Below are 20,025 nucleotides of genomic sequence, written 5' to 3'. Positions count from 1 at the left end.
TATGTACTAGATTATATGTTTGATGATTACATATATGTATGTGTTTAAGTGAATATATGTTTTTGAATCAAGAAATAAAGTGGTCCATGATTGAATACTTGGATCGATGAAAGAATATTATGAATCTCGAATTTTATTTGAGTTTTTCACAAGAATATTCTAGATCTAAACAACTATTCATTAGATCTATAGTTTTATGTTCTTAATATGCTAGATCTATTTAAATTGCTAAATGCTAGATGTTTAAATATGCATATTTGATATGAACATAAAAGATTGTTACAAATTAAGAAACGATTAATTAAGATTTAATATCGCGGCCAAGCGTAGCGACCGCGATGAATCGAGTTAATTAAAAATCGAAAAACAAAAAAAAAAAAATTTTTGAACTAGGGTTTCGAAAACCCTAGCTTCACGCCGACCGGGGATCGCGTCGGAGGCGGAGCTCGGGGCGGCGGCCGGCGATGGTCGTCGACCAGAGGGAGCTCCAGTCCAGTGGGAGAGGCGGCAGACGGCGAGCAGGCGGCGGAGCTGTCAGAGGCGCGTCGGATCGATCTCGATCCGACGGCGTGGGCCTCCGGCGGCTGCTGCAGCGGCTGTCTGACGACGACGGCGCTGGAGGCGAGGAATCGGCGAGGCGGCGGCGCTGGAGGCGCGTTGGGTCTGCCAAGATCCGGCGACGTGGGCCTCCTTCGTCGCTGCAGAGGCTAATCGATGCTTGCGGTGGCCAAACCCGGCGTTTCCAAGCGACGGCGGCGGTGGCGTGCGGTGGTTCCAGTTGGCGGTCGACGCCGGAGCAGTTCCCGACGGGCCAGAGGCGGCGGCGGTGGCTAGACGCGGCAGCGGCGGCTGCTGCGAGGCAGTGGCGGCCCAAACCCTAATTAGGGTTTGGATTGCGCCGTCACGTCGTCTCGTTCTGTTTTTCGTGTTTACATTTCGTTTCTTAACACGCAAGCTATTTATAATTGTGGTTTAAAATCCTAAACCTAGAATAATTAAAATATCCTGTGGTAATTAGAATGATTTTGCAACTAAGTCAAGATTCTAATTTAAAGAGAATAATTGCCTTCTTTAAAATATTGCCAATTGATTAATTAGGTCAAATAAATTGATTAAATTTGTTAATTAGTTGATTTTGGTGTATTATTTCCATCTAGATAATATCATGATAATTAACATAAGGAAATTCAATATTTATTTGATCTAATTTTTGGCTTTTCCTTAATTGGATGGAATTTTAAAGAATATTCTCCTAATATGCTTTCATGTTTTAATTTAAGGTTTAATTGAAAATTGTCTAATGGTGTGTTATGGAAATATTTCCTAGAAATATACCTAAGTAAAAGACATAAGTTTTTCAATTGTTTAAAGCCTTAAAATTTTCGAAAATTACATATATATAATAATTGGATGGATTTTAATTGGAATCCTATTCCTAGTTTGAATTTTTTCTTTAATATGATGTAGGTGAATTTTATTTCATCTAGATAACATCGGATTAATTAAAGAAGTGAAAAATTCATTTGGCATTAACATGCTACTTAAATCCTAAATTATTAAAGTGTTAAATGATTAATTGGATTTTAATTGGAATTCAATTCCTAGTTTAATTTGAATTTTATCTTTAATTTTGATGAAGGTGAATTTGTTTCATCTAGATAACATCAAATGTGATTTAAAGGTATGAAAATTCATAGAGCATTAATTTTGCTATTAAAATCCTTAATTATTTATTAACTTGAATTTTGTCTTTAATTTTGATGAAGGTGAATTTTTATTTCATCTAGAAAACATCATTTTGAATTAAAGATGTAATAAGATTCTTCTTGTCATGCGATTTTATGAAAGCTAAGAGAAATTTAGTTCTCAAATTTAATTGGTGTGTTTTAAATGGATTTAGTCTTAATTGGATAAATGCGGATTTATATATCCAAGTGGGCATTTTAAATTAAGACTTAGCTAATCTTTTATGATATACACCTAGACATTAATTTTAGGATAAGGATGGATTAATTCTATCTAAGTAAATCCTAATAATATTAAAAGGTAATTCTAATAATCAAGATACGTTATTTTAACTAATAATGTATGATTGTTTAAGATTGGACTTAATGTCTAGGTAATCTTGTTTATATGGAGATAGAATTTTAATTCTATCTATTTATTTTAGATGCTTAATTAAATGATCAAGTTTCGTCATTATGTTTATGTGAATCTTATGTAAATGTGTTTACATGTTTTATTGATGAATGATGGATATTTAATTTGAGTTCTGATTTTATTTGTTAAAATCTAGTTTAACTCGTGCATCGCCCATGTACTTATTGCCTTGCATGCATAGCTAGTACATGTTTAATTATTCTTTGAGTGTGGATACCTGCCTTATCTGCTTAAGTGATAATTAAACTATTAAAACCACCAACAAGAAAATATGAAGCGATAATTACAACACGTTTGTATATGGCCTCCATAAAATTGGTCTTAGTGCGAAGTAGTGACCGGCCTGTCTTTACGGGAGGAACATTACCAGTTCGTAAGTTTTGACTTCTCTAGATAAAGGTTATTAAAATCGTAAAATTAGTTTTTCAGTAATATCGCGACTGGTCTTTACCGGAGCAATATTGCTGCGAAATTATAAGGATTGTATTTTAATAATGCTTAGAGGGAGCTATAGGAGGAGGTGCTTGTCCGGTTCGACCTTTCTTTAGAGGAGTTCACGCACAAGTAAAGAATCCTTAGTGCTTAATTTTATGGTTATACGCTTTAGCAGTGTTAGTCAGCCATGCCATTCTTATGGTCTCTGGACTATCTGTCGACATTGTGGCCAGTAAAAATAATGAATTTCTTGCATGAATAAGACTCGGCTTCCTCGTAGAAGAACGTTTGTGCTTGATTTTTGTGGATGTAAAATTGATGAATTGTTTTGTGGTTATTTGCAATTCTTTGAAATTTTACATGTTTATATTATTGGTTTTTGTTCTCAGCTTGAACGAAAGATGATTGACACTTGGGATATTTATTATGCCATACTTAGTTCGAGGAAGTGTGACTCTGAATTGTTTAAGGAATGGAAAAGTAAGCTTGATGTTGATCGTTTGATCAATGACTTGAGGTTGATTCTCAGCAAGAATCGTCCGCCCACATACCATCTACAAGGAGAGGACAAGGAGTTTTGTGATCAGTGGCATACCGCGGAATGTCATCTCAAGGGCTTCGTTTTAGCCAGTGTTGGCAATGCCCTTGAGAGGTTTGACGATCCCAAAAGGCCGTTGGTCAACAAGCCCACGTGGTTTGAAGAAAAGTCCTCTAAGATACGAGCTGGTATTGCCGTGAAGCATTTAAGGAATGATGTGTTTGAAGAGAACCAAGAAGTGGGGGTATGCGCCCAGTCATGCTTGGCTACTTCAATAAACTTCACTTGTCGGGGGGGAAAATTGACCCAGAAACCCAACAGATAATGATCCTTGATGGGCTTCCAGATAGCTTTAATGAAGTCAGAGATGAAATTTTGTTTAGCGACAAAAGGTTTTCATTTTTGGAGCTTTATAACAAGCTTGTGGCTGCTCAAACTAAGATGAACAGAAAGGGTGGACTTTTGAGATGATCATGTTCAAGTCAGAAGAGTTTATTTTTGCTTTTATGTTTACATTGTTGAATTTTAAGAATTTTTGATATTGTTTGGTTTTGATATCATATGGATTATTGATATGGAATTTTATTCCTAGTTTATCAATTGTGTTTTTGGATTATCGATGTCATTTTATAATGCTTGCATTATTAGATAAATGAAGTTTTGATTATCCAATTATTTATGACATCAAATGTAACATGGTTCATATCAAAATTGTTTACTTGTGATTATATTTGTTGATTCAATTATTATGAAGTTTTCTTCTAGAAACATTGATTATTAAGTTTCTTTAATCCTTAAGTCTTTTGAACCATTATTTTGTTGAAGAGTCAATAGAACATTAATGTTCGACATGGACTCAATACAAAATAAAATGATCTAATGATCGCGTTTGTTCAAATAAAGGTGTAAGAAAAATAATCACAATAATTGATTACAAGACAAGTAAATTAAATTCAACTAGAAACAAGATAAGTATTTGTTATAAATACTAGAAATTCTTGTATAGTAAATATAGTGTGCACATTAAATTTGTTTTTAATGTTCCAAGCCAAGAGTTGACTATTTGATTAGTTATTGTTTTATTTATTTTGTTATGAAAGTGACAATTAAAATAGTGGGAGCTTTTCTTAATGAATGATTAAATTCTAAGTGTTTAATAAGAGCTTCATAGCTCGTTTTATTAAACTAGGATGAATTTAACTCCAAGCACTATTTAAATTGTTTTAATAGCCTTAAAGAATATTGAGACTAGTATTTTTTCTACTTTTAAAAGTGGGAGCTAAATTTTGTCTCATAGAATATTCATAAGTGGAATTAAGGTAATGTTTGATGGAGTTGAAAGGGTTCACACCCTAGAATGAAAGAAGTGATGAATTGCACACTTTCTAAGACTCTAATAACATTAAAAGATATTTCCAAGTTAGCTATTAAAATTAGAGTTACTTTTGGATTTCCAAAGAAAGTATTTCTAAAGATCACAACAAATGGTTAAATAAATGAACTCTTGGAATTTATGACTATAAAACAAAGAATGCAATCATTCGGTTTTATTTTGTCATAAGGACTAATTTCCAATTAGTCATTGTGATGAGGTAATTATGTTCATGCATAAATTTACATCACAAGTTATATGGCAAGGATAATACCAAATTAGGTTGGTATTATATAATTAAAGTTTTGGGAATCATATTCGACATGATTAAAACTTTATATTTGCTATAAGTATTCTACTTTAATTAGTAGAAATTCAGAAGGATCAAAATAGTGGATTTTGATAGAGGAATATGTATAAGTGCACTTGAGAAAGGCACATAAAATTATTCCACTGGATCAAAGGGCCTAGAAATATTTTGATCAAATAATCGTGCTCCTTAGCAAGAATTAAGGTTATAAATTACAAGTATATTTTCGTTTTATGTACTCTAGCAAACTATGTTGGTAGATTCCTTTTAAAGAATTATAGTTTTGAGTACATAGTGGCCAAAGCCTGCTTTGAGTATAAGTGGGAGAAAATGTGTGTGAATGTGTAGCACAAGGCCAATAAAGCGGTTGGTATACTCGAAAGCATTCTTTGAGTATAAGTGGGAGATTGTTGGGGTTTGTATACTAAAAGATGCTTCGAGCGTACATACCTTTGTACAGTCAGCTTGTGCATGTATACGAGAAACGCCACGTCCACTTGTTTACCTAATTATGAGAATAAATAATATAATATAATGGTTTATTATTGAAATATGATAAACAAGTCTAAGGCTTTTTACTAAGAAGGTCAAGTAGGGAAATTCGATGAATCTCCTCATGAGTTTTCCAGTAGGGGACTTGGCCAGATCTAGTAAGAAGAAAAACGTATTCACAACCTAGATAGGCTTTGGCTACCTATTGGTACGGTTGCGGTGTTTGTGATAATTCTCTCTTACCTAAGATGAGATTAGTAACACCGGTGTGTTAAAGCACTGAAAGGATCTAATCCGAAATGTATTCTTTATTGCTATCTACTGAAAGAATATATTTCAGAAAGTTTAGTATTTTCTAGTCTATGATATTAATATCAATATTGTTTATTCAATCAAACGTCACTTTGACTTATCAATATGTGAGAGTTTGTACGTAACTCAAGTTCATGATATCTTGGGTGGTAGTAATTGAATAACATGAAGGTATTGGAATATTATTTCATAGAATTCGCGTGCCCAGTGTGGTATGATTAAATCCCTAAAGGGTGATCCCCAAGAGGTGTTTGAAAAAGGAATTTATTATTCAGAAAACTGCGCAGTTGGAATTTATTCCACGAATAATAAATAAAGTTTCAAACTAGAAAAAACTCTTTGGAGAATTAATTTAATTCTAGTCACATAGCAGACAAAAGAATTAAATTGATGGATCAAGATAATCTTAAACGCGGGAAATATTATAAAATAAAATGGACCCAAGTTATTTGTAATTTGGTGATTTAAGTGGGAGTGCAATATTATTCTTTAGTGGAATAAAATAATATTCCATTGATAATATATTAAATCATGGGTCATTTGATTTAATTAGCAATTTATCTAATGGGTGAGCCCAACACTTAAGTCATTCCATGGATCCCCTTACTAGCCCAATAAGGTCCACTATAAATAATGAATGAAAGGGAAACCCTAGCACACAATCCAAGACAACACAAAACCCTAACCCTAGTGCCTAGAAATCGGCGCCTCCTCTCTCTCTCACTTGGTCTCGATTTTCGAGCCATAGTTGTGGGAGAATTAGGGTTTTGATTATTGTTCTTGATCTATCCTAATTCACAGGATTAGATCTAGACAATTTGGTGTTTGTATTGGGTTTCCCTAGATCCATTCAAAGTTATTTAATTGGTTTTCTAAGATCCGCCCACACGGATGGAGAATCAAGGACGAGGGAATAGTACGGAAGATTCGTAGTCGATAAACCAAGGATCTCCGGGTGGTGCAGCTAGCAACGTCAATCCAATGATGGATTATGAGGTAACAATCGAATCTACATCGAATATGCATGATTATGTGATTATTTGATGTTATATCTATAGATCTATGTTTATTGCATGAAATTGGAGTCGAATGCATAATCAACTAAATAGATCCGTTCTAGGACCTGTTTGGTTTCCGTGTCTTCCGCTGCGGTAGTCCCAACAACTGGTATCAGAGCCAATTTTTAGGCTCTGATTATGTATTTGATTAATTGAATTTTTCGAAAATTATAGTGTTAAAACTTTGAGCCCCCCAAGTCTGACATGTTATGTGTGCTTTTCCTTTTTCCTTCAACTGAAAGGCGGCTAATATTTCTTTAGGGTTTGAATTGTTTTTTTAACCTCAAGCAACCTTATATATATAGTAGTACAATAATAAGTTAATAATAGAATAAGTGAAATTGGCCTCAAATAAAGTTAGATGAATATAACCTTATGAAATAAACTGGGCCTAATTTTACCAATATCAATATGTAATTTTTATTCTATATTCATATTAGTTTATAATTTTTCCTATTAAATAATCTTCTGTCAAAATATTGTTAACTATATACTCCATTACTGTTGTTATTTGGAAGGTCTTTCTCATTATTATGTTTCTTTGGGAACCTAAATTACTATAAATTGAAAGGGAATAAGCTAAAATTAGATTAATATGGATTAATTAATTATAGTTGGGCTACAATTATATTAGTTCATAAGTTCAACAATCATGGAACCCTAGTGACTCTTCATCTATGTAATGGTTATTTATTCTCCATTGTGGGGATGAGAAATAGCGTAACATTAGAGAGAAAATACGTAAAACTTTGTAGAGAGAATTCCTAGCATTCTTTTACGGAGCAATTGTACCAGGATAGTTCCTGCATCGGATTGGATTGCACGTGGACCTCGATAGTAGTGGATTCAACTTGCAGGATTCAATCGCAGAAGAAAACAACACAACAAGTAAGATTTAGTTCCGTTGTGTTTTACATGCTCAACTTGCAATATGATTATGAATCTAGATCTGTTATTCTTGTATGCAAATTTCGCTGCGCTCATTAGATGAATACAAGAAAACCCAACAGAGGTATCAGAGCTTGGGGCTAGATTCATAATTGAATTTTGTGTTATAATTAATTTGTGGATAAATTTTGGAAATCAAAATTATGAAATTGGATTTCAAGATACTTTCGAAAATTAGTTGAAAATTGGAACTTGGATTCCAATAAAATAATTGTAGGAAGAATGGTTTTTGAAACCAACACTGACCATTGGCAAGACATTAGAACTTGAATTTGGAATCCAATAATTATCGAATGGTAATTGTACGTTGGAACTGAATTTCAAAGGCTTTAGAAGATTGAAATTGGATTTCAACACTTATACATATAATCGATAATTGCAAGTTGACAATTGAAAATTTGATTTCAATTGATATAAACAACTTGGGGTACCTCTTCTCGTCGTTAACACCACTGTTGGTCATGGTGGCTGCAACGAGATGACTATGGGCGAAACGGTCGGCCTCCCTCAGCACAGCGCGAGTTCTATTACTGCTGTTCGACGTCCGGTCGTTTCCTCTCGCGAACTGCTATTGTTCAAAGTCCGACGTCTTGGAGACAACGACGTGGCAGTAGTGTCGAAGGCTGAACATGATACAATCTCGGTGGTCAGAGGTGTGGTATAACACGTCATGGGGGCGGCAGAGTATTTTTCGCAGAAACCCTATCGCGTCATGGACTCGGGTCGGTTCACATTTGTGATGAACCTGCAGAAAACTTAGTGTCTGCCGCCTGTCCAATTTCTTTCCTCACGAGAGTTATAATTTGGGATTAATTTTCATTTAATAGCCTTTCGGCTGTTACTTTAATTAATTTAGAATTAATAATGCGTATCCCAATAAGTAATTATTAATTGGATTAATAGGCTTATGAACTATGCTCACGTGAGCAATATACCATGCATTAATATATTAATTGGTTGACTATGCTCACGGTGGCCAGTACACTTATATAACTAATTTTGAATTGGTTATATAAATTTCAATGATATAGATTAATTTATTAAATAGTTTAATAAATTATAATTTTATATTAATTTAGAATTAAAACAAATTATTGAATCCACATATAATTAGAGAATAAAATTTGATTTTATTTATTGAGCATTATTTGATATCCTATGTGATAAGCATGCTATTTGATTTATGCTTATTTATTTTAACTATAGTAGTTAGAGACCGTTTTATTGTCTGGGTAGGCGGCGCCCAGTATGTGTAGTCCGTGTTATACTATGTCTGGGTAGGCGGCGCCCAGTATTTGTAGTCCGTGTTATACTATGTCTGGGTAGGCGGCGCCCAGTAATTGTTTGAAATTTAATATTGGATATTATATTCACATAACTAGTATCACACTTTTTCCCCATAAAATATAAGTCTTGTTTTTTGAAACAAACGCATCGTCCATCATAATTGTTTGATTTTCCTAGCCTTTTCGACCACGAGTTTTACGCCAAAGTGTTTACTCTAAATCCACAAGGCCTAGGCTCATTCATAGATGCATGGTTGGCATCGTGTGATGGGGTTGACTTGCTTAAATTGTTTAGTAAAGCCAAAGCGACCTAAATAGTTTATGGATGCATATTAATTGGATTAATAAACCAAGAATTGCAAAATAGTTGTTGCAATTGGCTTGGAGGCCTACCTTGTAATATTATTGTAGTGATCAGCCAAAGCAGGGGATGCGATAATATGGACTTGGATCTTGAACCACTAAAATTTATATTTGATATAAATTCGTATTTTATGTTCGGGGGACATAATATATGTTAAAATTAGTGGGAGCTAATCAATACAATAAACCCTTGTTTGGTTAGTGATACGAATGTGATCTTTGTATGCTTTTCTAATTTACTTTTCATTGAATTTTTCTGTTCAGATAAAATGTCAAACTTGACTTACAAGTGTTTGATGGAAACACACAAGTTGACTGGGTCAAATTTCACGGATTGGCTTCGTTGTTTGCGCTTGGTGCTAAGGCATGACAAAATTGATTATGTCTTGGACAAACCAATTGGTGTCGTTCCCAGTAAGGAATCCACTGAGTTTGCTACGTTTGACGCTGCTGCTCATGAGAAACATGTTGAAAATGCAAATGATGCTCAGTGCATCATGCTGTCATCCATGAGTTTGGAACTTCAAAGACAACATGAGCACATGCTTCCATATGAGATGCTTAAACACTTGGAGAGTTTGTATGCTTCACAAGCTCAAACTATGGAGTATGAGATACTTCGCGATCTCTTCAAGTGCAAGCTTCATGATGGAGGCAAGGTTTCTAAGCATGTGCTGAAAATGATTGGTTTGATTGAGAGGTTAGCATCGATTGGAACGGTGCTCCCCGCAAATGTCTCAACAAACCTAATTCTGCAGTCTCTTCCTAATAGTTTTGAGAATTTCATTGTGAATTTCAACATGAACAACACGAAGGTTGGCTGCCAGAGTTGCACAACATGCTTAAGACTTATGAGTCTTCCACTGCTAAGGTCAAATCTGTGCTCATGGTGAGCTCTTCTGCGAAGTCTTCCAAAGGGAAGAATAAGCAGCAACAGAAGAAGAAAACATCTAAGGATGTTGTTCTAAAGCCTAAGAGTGGAGGGGCTAAGAAGAAGTCGAAATCATCAAAGGATGAATGTCTTTTCTGTCATGAGAAGGGACATTGGAAGAGAGACTGCCCAAAATTCAAGGCACTAGGTGCAGAAAGTGGGAGCTCAGGTATGTTTGTCATTGAGATAAATATGTCCATGAATAATTCACAATCTTGGGTATTAGATACAGCTTGTGGCTCACACATTTGTAATAATGTGCAGGGTCTAAGTGACTGCAGGAAAGTGAGGCCTGGGGAAGTTGATTTGCGTGTTGGGAATGGAGCAAAAGTTGTTGCCGAATGCGTGGGGACTTACAGATTGGATCTTCCCTCAGGACATAGACTAGAATTGTTCAATTGTTATTTCGTTCCAGTTATTTCTAAGAATATTATTTCCATTCCGATGTTAGACATTGAAGGTTTTTCCTTCCATTTTGCAAACAGCAGATGCTCGTTTTCTTTTAATGGATTGTTTTATGGAAATGCCACTCTTGAAAATGGATTATATATGCTTGAATACAAACGAAATATTCTCAATGTGCAAAACAGAAGACCTAAGCTATGTAATACGAATAAATGCAACTTATCTATGACATTGCAGACTTGGTCATATTAATGAGAAAGGAATAGCAAGATTGAGAAAATTAGACTATCTCACTTCATTTGATTTAGAATCATTCGGAGCTTGTGAATTCTGTCTCAAAGGAAAAATGACAACTAAACCATTTTCTGGGAAAGGGGTGCGTGCTAAGGATTTGCTAGAGTTAATTCACACAGATGTGTGTGGACCGTTTCCAACTCAAGCAAGAGGCGGTTATTCGTACTTCATAACTTTTACTGATGATTTATCAAGGTATGGATATGTGTATCTTATGAAACATAAATCCGAGGCCTTCGAGAAATTTAAAGAGTTTAAGTGTGAAGTTGAGAAACAACTTGGGAAATGTATCAAGACTCTTTGATCAGATCGAGGAGGGGAATACTTGAGCCGAGAGTTTCTTGATTACTTGAAGTCACATGGAATCCAGTCAGACTAGACACCTCCTGGTACACCTCAAATGAATGGAGTATCTGAAAGGAGAAATCGAACATTATTAGATATGGTTCGATCCATGATGAGCTTCGCCAGTCTCCCTCTATTCCTATGGGGTCATGTCTTACTAACGGCTATTTACATTCTAAATAGGGTTCCCTCTAAATCAGTCGAGAAAACACCATATGAGTTATGGTGTGGCAAGAAAGCAAGTCTTAACCATATCCGGACCTGGGGTTGTCCAGCTTTTGTTAAGAAAATGATGACTGATAAATTGGAAACTAAAAGTGAGAAATGTTATTTTGTGGGATATCCTAAAGAAACTAAAGGATGTGAATTCTACTGCCCTAGAGATCACAAGGTGATAATATCTAGGAATGTGACGTTTCTTGAAGACAATTATGTCTTAAAGGAACAAGGTCACAACATTGTAGATCTTGAAGAAATTCAAGAACCACAAGATAACACTGAGGATGAGGTATTTTCAAATGGTTTGAACAATAACTCAGTGGGAGTTTTTTATGATCTATTGGGAGGGGAAATTACTCTTAGAGAGAACCTTAGAGAGACTCTCGAAGGATCACCTCAAGACAATGAGATGCATCAAAGACAAGATGATGCAATAGTTGCATTACCTCCACCTCAAGAAGATCATGGGGGATATTCCTGAACCTTCTCACATACAGAATGAACAGCTTGAACCAGAGCAAAACCAACTCAATAGGCCTAGAAGGACTCGTCGTCCACCTGAGAGACTAAATCTAATGGTTGAGAACCAAGATGATGAAGTTGATTTAGATGACGATGAGCCTAAGACCTATACCGAGGCGGTGTCAGACACCGATCGAGAGAAGTGGCTTGAAGCCTTGATATCTGAAATGGACTCGATGTACTTCAACTTAGTCTGGGAACTAGTTGACTTGCCAGATGGGGTTTACCCTATAGGCTGCAAATGGATCTTCAAAGATAAGATAGATGCAGATGGCAAAGTACAAACCTACAAGGCTAGGTTAGTGGCAAAGGGTTATAGTCAACGCGAAGGTATTGACTATGATGAAACCTTTTCGCCAGTTGCTAAGATCAAGTCCATTAGGATATTACTTGCAATAGCTGCATACTACAACTTTGATATTTGGCAAATGGATGTCAAAAACCGCATTTCTCAATGGAGAATTAGAAGGCGATGTCTATATGACACAACCTGAAGGTTTTGTATCGAAAGAAAGGCCGAATGCAGTATGCAAGCTTAAGAAGTCCATTTATGGACTTAAGCAAGCTTCTAGGAGTTGGAATATTTGTTTTGACAGAACAATCAAATCGTTTGGTTTTGTCAGAAGCAAAGAGGATCCATGTGTTTATAGTAAACGCGAAAATGGAAACGTCATATACCTTATCATATATGTTGATGACATCTTGATTATGGGAGGCGATCGTTCCATGATGCAATCCGTGAAAGAGTGGTTGTCTAGATCCTTTATGATGAAGGATCTGGGTGATGCTTCCTATATCCTTGGAATTAAGATCTATCGAGATAGACCAAATAGGATGTTATGATTATCACAATCCACTTACATAGACAAGTTGCTAAGGCGCTTCTCAATGGAGAATTCTAAGAAAGGTTTTCTTCCTATGGGACATGGCATTGTATTGTCAAAGAAGGATTGTTCTTCTAATGACAAAGAAAGAGACAACATGAAAAGGATCCCATATGCTTCGGCTATAGGATCTATTATGTATGCCATGATCTCTACTAGGCCCGATGTGGCCTATGCGCTTAGCATGACAGATAGATTTCAGCAAAATCCCGGCGAGGAACATTGGAAAACTGTTAAGACTATTCTTAAGTACCTTAGAAGGACTAAAGAATATTTCTTAGTCTATGGTGGACAACCAGAGTTATCAGTTACTGGGTATACTGATGCTAGTTTCCAAACAGACCATGACGACTATAAGTCTCAGTCTGGATATGTTTTTATCCTCAATGGTGGAGCAGTGAGTTGGAATAGTTCCAAACAAGGTACAACTGCCGATTCCACCACCGAAGCCGAGTATATTGCTGCATCTGAAGCTGCCAAAGAAGCCGTTGCTTTGTTAGAGTTCGTTAAAGAACTGGGTGTCATTCCGAGTGCTAACTGTGCAATACCTTTGTATTGTGACAACACTGGTGCTGTTGCGCAAGCAAAAGAACCTAGAGCTACGAACAGAAACAAGCATGTTCCTAGAAGATATCATCTGATCAGAGAAATAATTGAAAGAGGCGACATAAAATTAGAAAGAATACCCACTGATGATAATTTGGCTGATCCTTTCACCAAACCATTATGTATAGCAAAACACAACAAGCACTTCGAGAGCTTAGGTGTCAAGCATGTTGGTAGATGGCTTTGAATCAATGGGAGTCAAAGTTTTATATGTCTTAGAAACATTTTGTATTGAGACATTATTACTTGATCACATTCTATGAAAATTTTATTTTCTATGGGTTTTGTGCACTTATTGGAATAATTGTTTAAATATTTGTCTTTATTCTAAATATTTGTTCCCTTGAATTGTGACTGTCGTTAATGAGGTGAGACATTAATGATATAGTATAATTCTAAAATAGCCCTAACCAATGATCATCAAGAATGAGATATTGATGATATGTTATAGGTTAGCATGGGGTTTGCATCACATTCTTCGAGAATGTAGTTGTTCTCACAGCTATGAGATATTTGATACTCGTGATGGACACATGGTATACTTTGGAGAGTATTGGTATACCCTACTAATAAACTATTTTGTAAGTGTCTACAGTTTATTGGTGCATGAAATATGTATTAGTCCTTGGATCTGAGGTCGTTACATATTTTGTTTGTTGAGTGGTGTGCTTTGATCTTGTCCAACGCTTTGCCTCCCAAAGGAGGATTAAGACACGGACATGTGTTGGGTATATCATAAGATAAATGAAAATGGTAGTTGAGCCAAGAATGAGATTCATTCCTCGATTAGAATTTCGAGAGAACACTCAAATTCTCTATATTACTTGACCATTAAGTCATTGGCAAATGCAAAGATATATTCGATTAAAGTAATTGAATATGATCGAATGGGTCATTTAATAAAGATGAGATAAAGTGATTGAGCTATTTGGATGACACATAGCAAATCTTAAGCTCAATCGGGTGGTTCGTAAATGAAAGGATATTACTATAAACTTTATGTAAAGGCTTGTTTACCGAATTCACGTAAACGTCCTTCATATATCGAGCTACGCTGCCAACACAGTCTAGGAGTTTTGTGCAGACTTCGATTAGATCGTCGTCGATAATGAGGGCCTAAAGGGTCACACTATATGTGTATTTTGATCCGCTCAAGGGTACAAAGTTGGAACTGCGTATTATATCTAATGCTAGTCCAAGTGGGAGATTGAAAGGAAATGGGCTAGAATTAGATTAATATGGATTAATTAATTATAGTTGGGCTACAATTATATTAGTCCATAAGCCCAACAATCATGGAACCCTAGTGACTCTTCATCTATATAATGGTTATTTATTCTCCATTGTGGGGATTAGAAATAGTGTAACATTAGAGAGAAAATACGTAAAGCTTTGTAGAGAGAATTCCTAGCATTCTTCTACGGAGCAATTGTACCGGGATAGTTTCTGCATCAGATTGGATTGCACGTGGACCTCGATAGTAGTGGATTCAAATTGCAGGATTCAATCGCAGAAGAAAACAACACAACAAGTAAGATTTAGTTCCGTTGTGTTTTACATGCTCAACTTGCAATATGATTATGAATCTAGATCTGTTATTCTTGTATGCAAATTCCGCTGCGCTCATTAGATGAATACAAGAAAACCCAACATAAATACCCTTTCCTAACACTTCTACAATCGCTCACCCCTCGCACAAAACAGTTAAACGAATCAGCAGCACAAACTTGGTAGAATTTCTTTTCAAATTCTTATCTGCATTCCCCTTTATTGAATCTTCTTTATATATTTCGTCATGTTCTGAATAATTGCACTATATGCACTGAAGTTAATTTATGATATTGAGCTCCGTAAATACTCAGCTACATGATGATGCATTTATCTAACTTGAATTTGTCATTGAGTCCATGTTTATGTCATCATTATTTCTCAATGTTAATAATAGTGCTGAATGTTTTGCATATGTAAAAACTCATTTTACAATGAATGTAGTTTTCTTACCTTGAATTTGTCACTGCCTCCATTTTTATGTCATCTTTTTTCAAGCCATGCCTCCTTTGTTTTATATTTTGTTAGATGAGTCCCTGCGATCAGTTTGTGGTATTATTTCTGTTGCTAAATTTACTATTGTTTCTATTGATTTCAAATTACTAGTGTTAGCTCCTGTTAAGAGTCATTTGGAATGTGATCAAATGAAAACTCTAAATATTGTACAAACTCAAAATTATAATATAAACTATTGAAAAATGTCAACAGATCACAAAAAAACATCAACAGGAAAATGTCAACAGAATTTCAACAGTAGTCAATGATTGATGCTCTGTTGATATTGTATTGATACTGTGTTGACATTAAAATCTTAAAATTTTACACTGTGTTGATATTGTATTGAAACTATGTTAAAACTGTGTTGAGGAGTTTTGAATTTGTACAATATATAAGTTTGTATTTTATCACTACCCATAGTCATTTACCTTATTTTATTAGTTTATATGCATTCTTGGTTCTTTTCTGCCATTTCCTTTTGCAATCCATGTACATCATCACCTGCAAAAATGTTTTAAATTTTTTTTTGTTATTTAGAAATATATAGATATCTAAAATTGTTGAATACTGCTAGGATGAAATGACATAATGTGTTTTTCGTACCATGTTGTCATTTTTGAACTATTGGTCGTTTTCCTATTGTTACCACATTATCTTGACTTTCATTTTCATCATTTTTATCTCCCTCTCAGTAGCATAATTCCTGCACAAAAATGGACTTTATATTTACTGTTACTGTTGGAAGAAGATCACGAAATATCTCGCCATATCCGGAGGAAGATACGCGAGATAATATTATACCAATCATAGGAGATCTGATTATGTAATTAATGGTAATTAGGTTTTCCTTGTATAGTTTTCTACTAAGCCTATATAATAGTGCCTAACGTACAAAGTCATATATCAATGAATAAGAATTCCACTTTACCGACCGTAATTACTTCTTAACATGGCGTCAGAGCAGGAAGATTTTCGGCTCAGAAAATTTTCATCATAGCCGGAGCATATCAATCTCGACCTTTCCAGCCTGAAATCAAACCAGAAATATCCGACCCTATAACAACAGAAACATGTCAGACACAGAAGATGTCAAAAACGATCCAGAACAACAACCGGGGAAACTGAAGAACGAATGTCACTGTGGCATTCAAGCTTAATGGGAAGAACTACCCTTTATGGTTTAGACTTATGAAAGTCAAGATCGGAGGCCGGGGTGCCTATTCACATATCAAAAACGAATCGCCAGAACCCGGGAGCAGGGGTTATGACGATTGGGAAGAAGAAGATTTGGTGGTGTTTTCGTGGATCGTCGATAACATCGAGAATGAGATTATCGCCGACTTCGCCCACCATCTGACATCGAAGGCACTATGGGATAGCCTTGTTGTGACATTCGAGAACAAGGCGGACAAGTATCTCATCTACGACCTGGAAGAGAAAGCAATTACCATCAGACAAGGGGATATGGACTTAGAGACGTATTACCGAATAATCAATGGGTTGTGGATTAACATCAATCGATGTCAAAAACAACCTATTACTTGCTGCGATAAGGGAGTCAGCCAATACAGAACACATTCCAACGAGAAGAGGCTGATCAAGTTTCTGACCGGCCTGAATCGGGAGTATGACTCAATCAAACGGGAGATCCTCAAAGAAGACCCTTACCCATCAGTTGAATCGGCTTACGGATGGGTGAAGACGGAGGCGGCTCGACGTAATATCATGCCACCAGCGTCGCCTCCTCCCACCGAAGCCGACCGGAGATACATCATCTGGGGGAATTGGGAGCGGGTTTGCTGCCCAGAGTCAACGCCTATCAAATCGGAGTGGACCGCCGCGCCCCACCGCTACCGGCCGACCGGCCAGATAAGTCAGGCCTTTGGTGCACCCACTGCCAGAAGCCGAAGCACACGTATGAGACGTGCTTTAAACGATTGGGGTACCCAGAATGGTCGGAGGAGAGGCAGAGGACGAGAACCACCCAACCTCAAGCAAAAATGGCGGTCGGCGTCACCGACGAGGGACAGTCGCGAAATCAGAACGGGAATCAAGGGGGAACGACCGGCCATGGGCCGGCGGTAAATTTGGAAGCTTCAACCGGTGGCGGCAACATCTGGGGAAGCAGAAATTACGCCGAGAGAGAGGTCGAGAGGTATCGGGTTTGGTTTTAAACCAAACCCTAAGAATTTCTTTAAATTATACTCTCCTCCCCTAAACTATGTTAAATTAGAAAAACGACCCCATCTTTATAAGTTTAAACCCCCCGACTACCTAAATTTGCAAATTGACCCCATACAAGATGAGAAATCTGATATTGACCCCGATATATGTGAATTTGTTTCTGAAAACCCCTTTGCTCCTTTAGGAAAAATTTTCGTTGCATTTCTTGTGAATAACCAGGTTGATACGACGAAAGGTTGGATTTTTTATTGTGGGGCCACTGATACTATGACCCCCGAGAGGAATGATTTTAGTAGCATGAGTGAAATCATTAAAACATATATTAGAACAGCGAGTGGGGAATTAATTATTGTCGAGGGATCTGGCACTATTGAAATTTTTCCTACACTTCGTCTCAAAAATTGTTTATATGTTCCGACCATGTCTCAACGTTTGATGTCTATCAGTCATGTGACGAAGGAGTTGAATTGTATTCTTCTAATGCACCCTGATTTCTGCATTTCACATGATATTCGGACGAGGAGGATTCTTGAGCGTGGCACTGAGAAGAATTGACTCTACTTTGTGGACGAGATAGCTCAACATGGCAGTGCGATGCTGGCTCACGGATCCACAAAACAAGAAATTTGGCTATGGCACCTAAGACTAGAACACCCTTCTCCTGGTTACTTTAAACTTATTTTTCCGAATCTTTCCATTCCTACTGATTTTTCATGTGAGACTTGTGTTTTGGCCAAGAGCCACAACCAATCCTTTAAACTATCAAACACTCGTATGCAATCAATTTTTTCTTTAGTACATGCTGATGTGTGGGGTCCCGCACCAATTGTTGGGGGGAATGGCTTTCGATACTTTGTGATATTTGTTGATGATTGCACTAGGATGACTTGGATTTATTTTATGAAACATAAGTCTAAGGATATGGATAAGTTTGTCTTGTTTTTTAAAATGGTTTGAACCCAATTTCATACCACCATCAAAACTCTTCAATCTGATAATGGGATGGAATTTGTTAATAGCTCCATGGCACAATTTTTTCAAGAAAAGGGAATGGTTCACCAGACTTCTTGTGCTTATACACCCGAACAAAATGGGATAGCTGAACGAAAGAATAGGACAATCCTAGAAATAACCCGGGCCCTAATGATTGAATCCAAAGTCCCAAAACATTTCTGGCCAGAAGCTATAGCCACATCTGTCTATCTCATGAATCGCCTACCCACAAAAATCCTTAACAAAAAAACCCCTCTTGATATCCTGTCCAAACTATCCACAATCCCTCAACACCTGAACCTTCAACCCAAAGTCTTTGGCTGCACGGTCTATGTTCATGTCCCGAAACACGAGAGAACCAAATTGTCCCCATGTGCTACCAAATGTATCTTCGTTGGGTACGGGGTAAACCATAAGGGCTACCGATGTTTTGATCCCAATACCAGAAAAATTACCACCACCATGAACTGTAATTTCCTAGAAACCGAATTCTTTTACCACACCCACCTTCGTAGTCAGAGGGAGAGTGATCCAGGTAATTCCGTGGACTATCTTAGTTGGGTTGTGCCACTTCCAAACTCTTCGATTAAGGATCTAACAGGGTCAGTTGTCACTGCCGCCGAACATGTCTCGCCAACAGAGTCATCTCATCTGCGATCCCTCGATCCTTCTCCAACGATATCCGAGGTAATTACTGAACCGAGTCCCGTTACAGTTTCTACTGACCCGATAAGTGCAGAACCACTAGAAGAAGACAACACAATTGACAGTGATACTGGGAGATATGTTCTTCCTTATCGGAGTACAAGAGGGGTCCCACCAAAAAGATATTCTCCTGAAAAGATTGGGAAGAAGAGCCGATACGGAGTGGCGAACTTTGTGCAAGGAAATCTGACAAAAATGGCAAAAGCCTTTGAAGCTGCCTTATACGAAGAAGAAGAGATTCCACAGTCGGCAGAGGAAGCAATGAAACATAAACACTGGAGGGAGGCAATGTTCACTGAGATGAAGGCACTGATGAGGAACGATACTTGGGTCAAAGGCAAGTTGCCAGAAGGAGTAAGGGCTGTCGGATGTAGATGGGTGTTCACGATAAAAAGAAGGCCAGACGGCACGATAGAGAGATATAAAGCCAGGCTTGTGGCAAAAGGATACACCCAAACTTATGGTGTAGATTGCGCTGAGACTTTCTCACCCGTGGCGAAGATTAAGACCGTGAGAGTGCTATTCTCGATTGCTGCTAACAAGGATTGGCCGCTTCATCAGTTCGATGTGACTAATGCTTTTCTACATGGAGAATTACCAAAACCAGTGTTTATGGA

General features: G+C 36.9%; 1 protein-coding gene and 2 pseudogenes across 1 annotated transcript; all 3 read left to right on the top strand.

Moving 5' to 3' along the window:
• Window positions 1-464: 464 nt before the first annotated feature.
• On the top strand, window positions 465-12,484 carry LOC148927350 (uncharacterized). Its single transcript, XM_089056563.1, has 7 exons — window positions 465-777; window positions 9,539-10,089; window positions 10,146-10,374; window positions 10,432-10,665; window positions 10,952-11,099; window positions 11,631-11,757; window positions 11,906-12,484. The coding sequence occupies exons 1-7, from the start codon at window positions 465-467 to the stop codon at window positions 12,482-12,484; spliced, it is 2,181 nt and encodes a 726-aa protein (XP_088912689.1).
• A 487-nt stretch (window positions 12,485-12,971) lies between these two features.
• On the top strand, window positions 12,972-13,667 carry LOC148927349 (secreted RxLR effector protein 161 pseudogene; annotated as a pseudogene).
• A 2,929-nt stretch (window positions 13,668-16,596) lies between these two features.
• LOC148927348 (uncharacterized) lies at window positions 16,597-17,700 on the top strand (annotated as a pseudogene).
• The last annotated feature ends 2,325 nt before the right edge of the window (window positions 17,701-20,025 follow it).

The sequence above is a fragment of the Salvia hispanica genome, chromosome 4 (assembly GCF_029641045.1).
Source record: "Salvia hispanica isolate PSC_SH4W2 chromosome 4, Shi_PSC_v1, whole genome shotgun sequence".
In the NCBI taxonomy this organism is placed as follows: domain Eukaryota; kingdom Viridiplantae; phylum Streptophyta; class Magnoliopsida; order Lamiales; family Lamiaceae; genus Salvia; species Salvia hispanica.
This window is presented reverse-complemented; position numbering and strand designations above follow the sequence as displayed.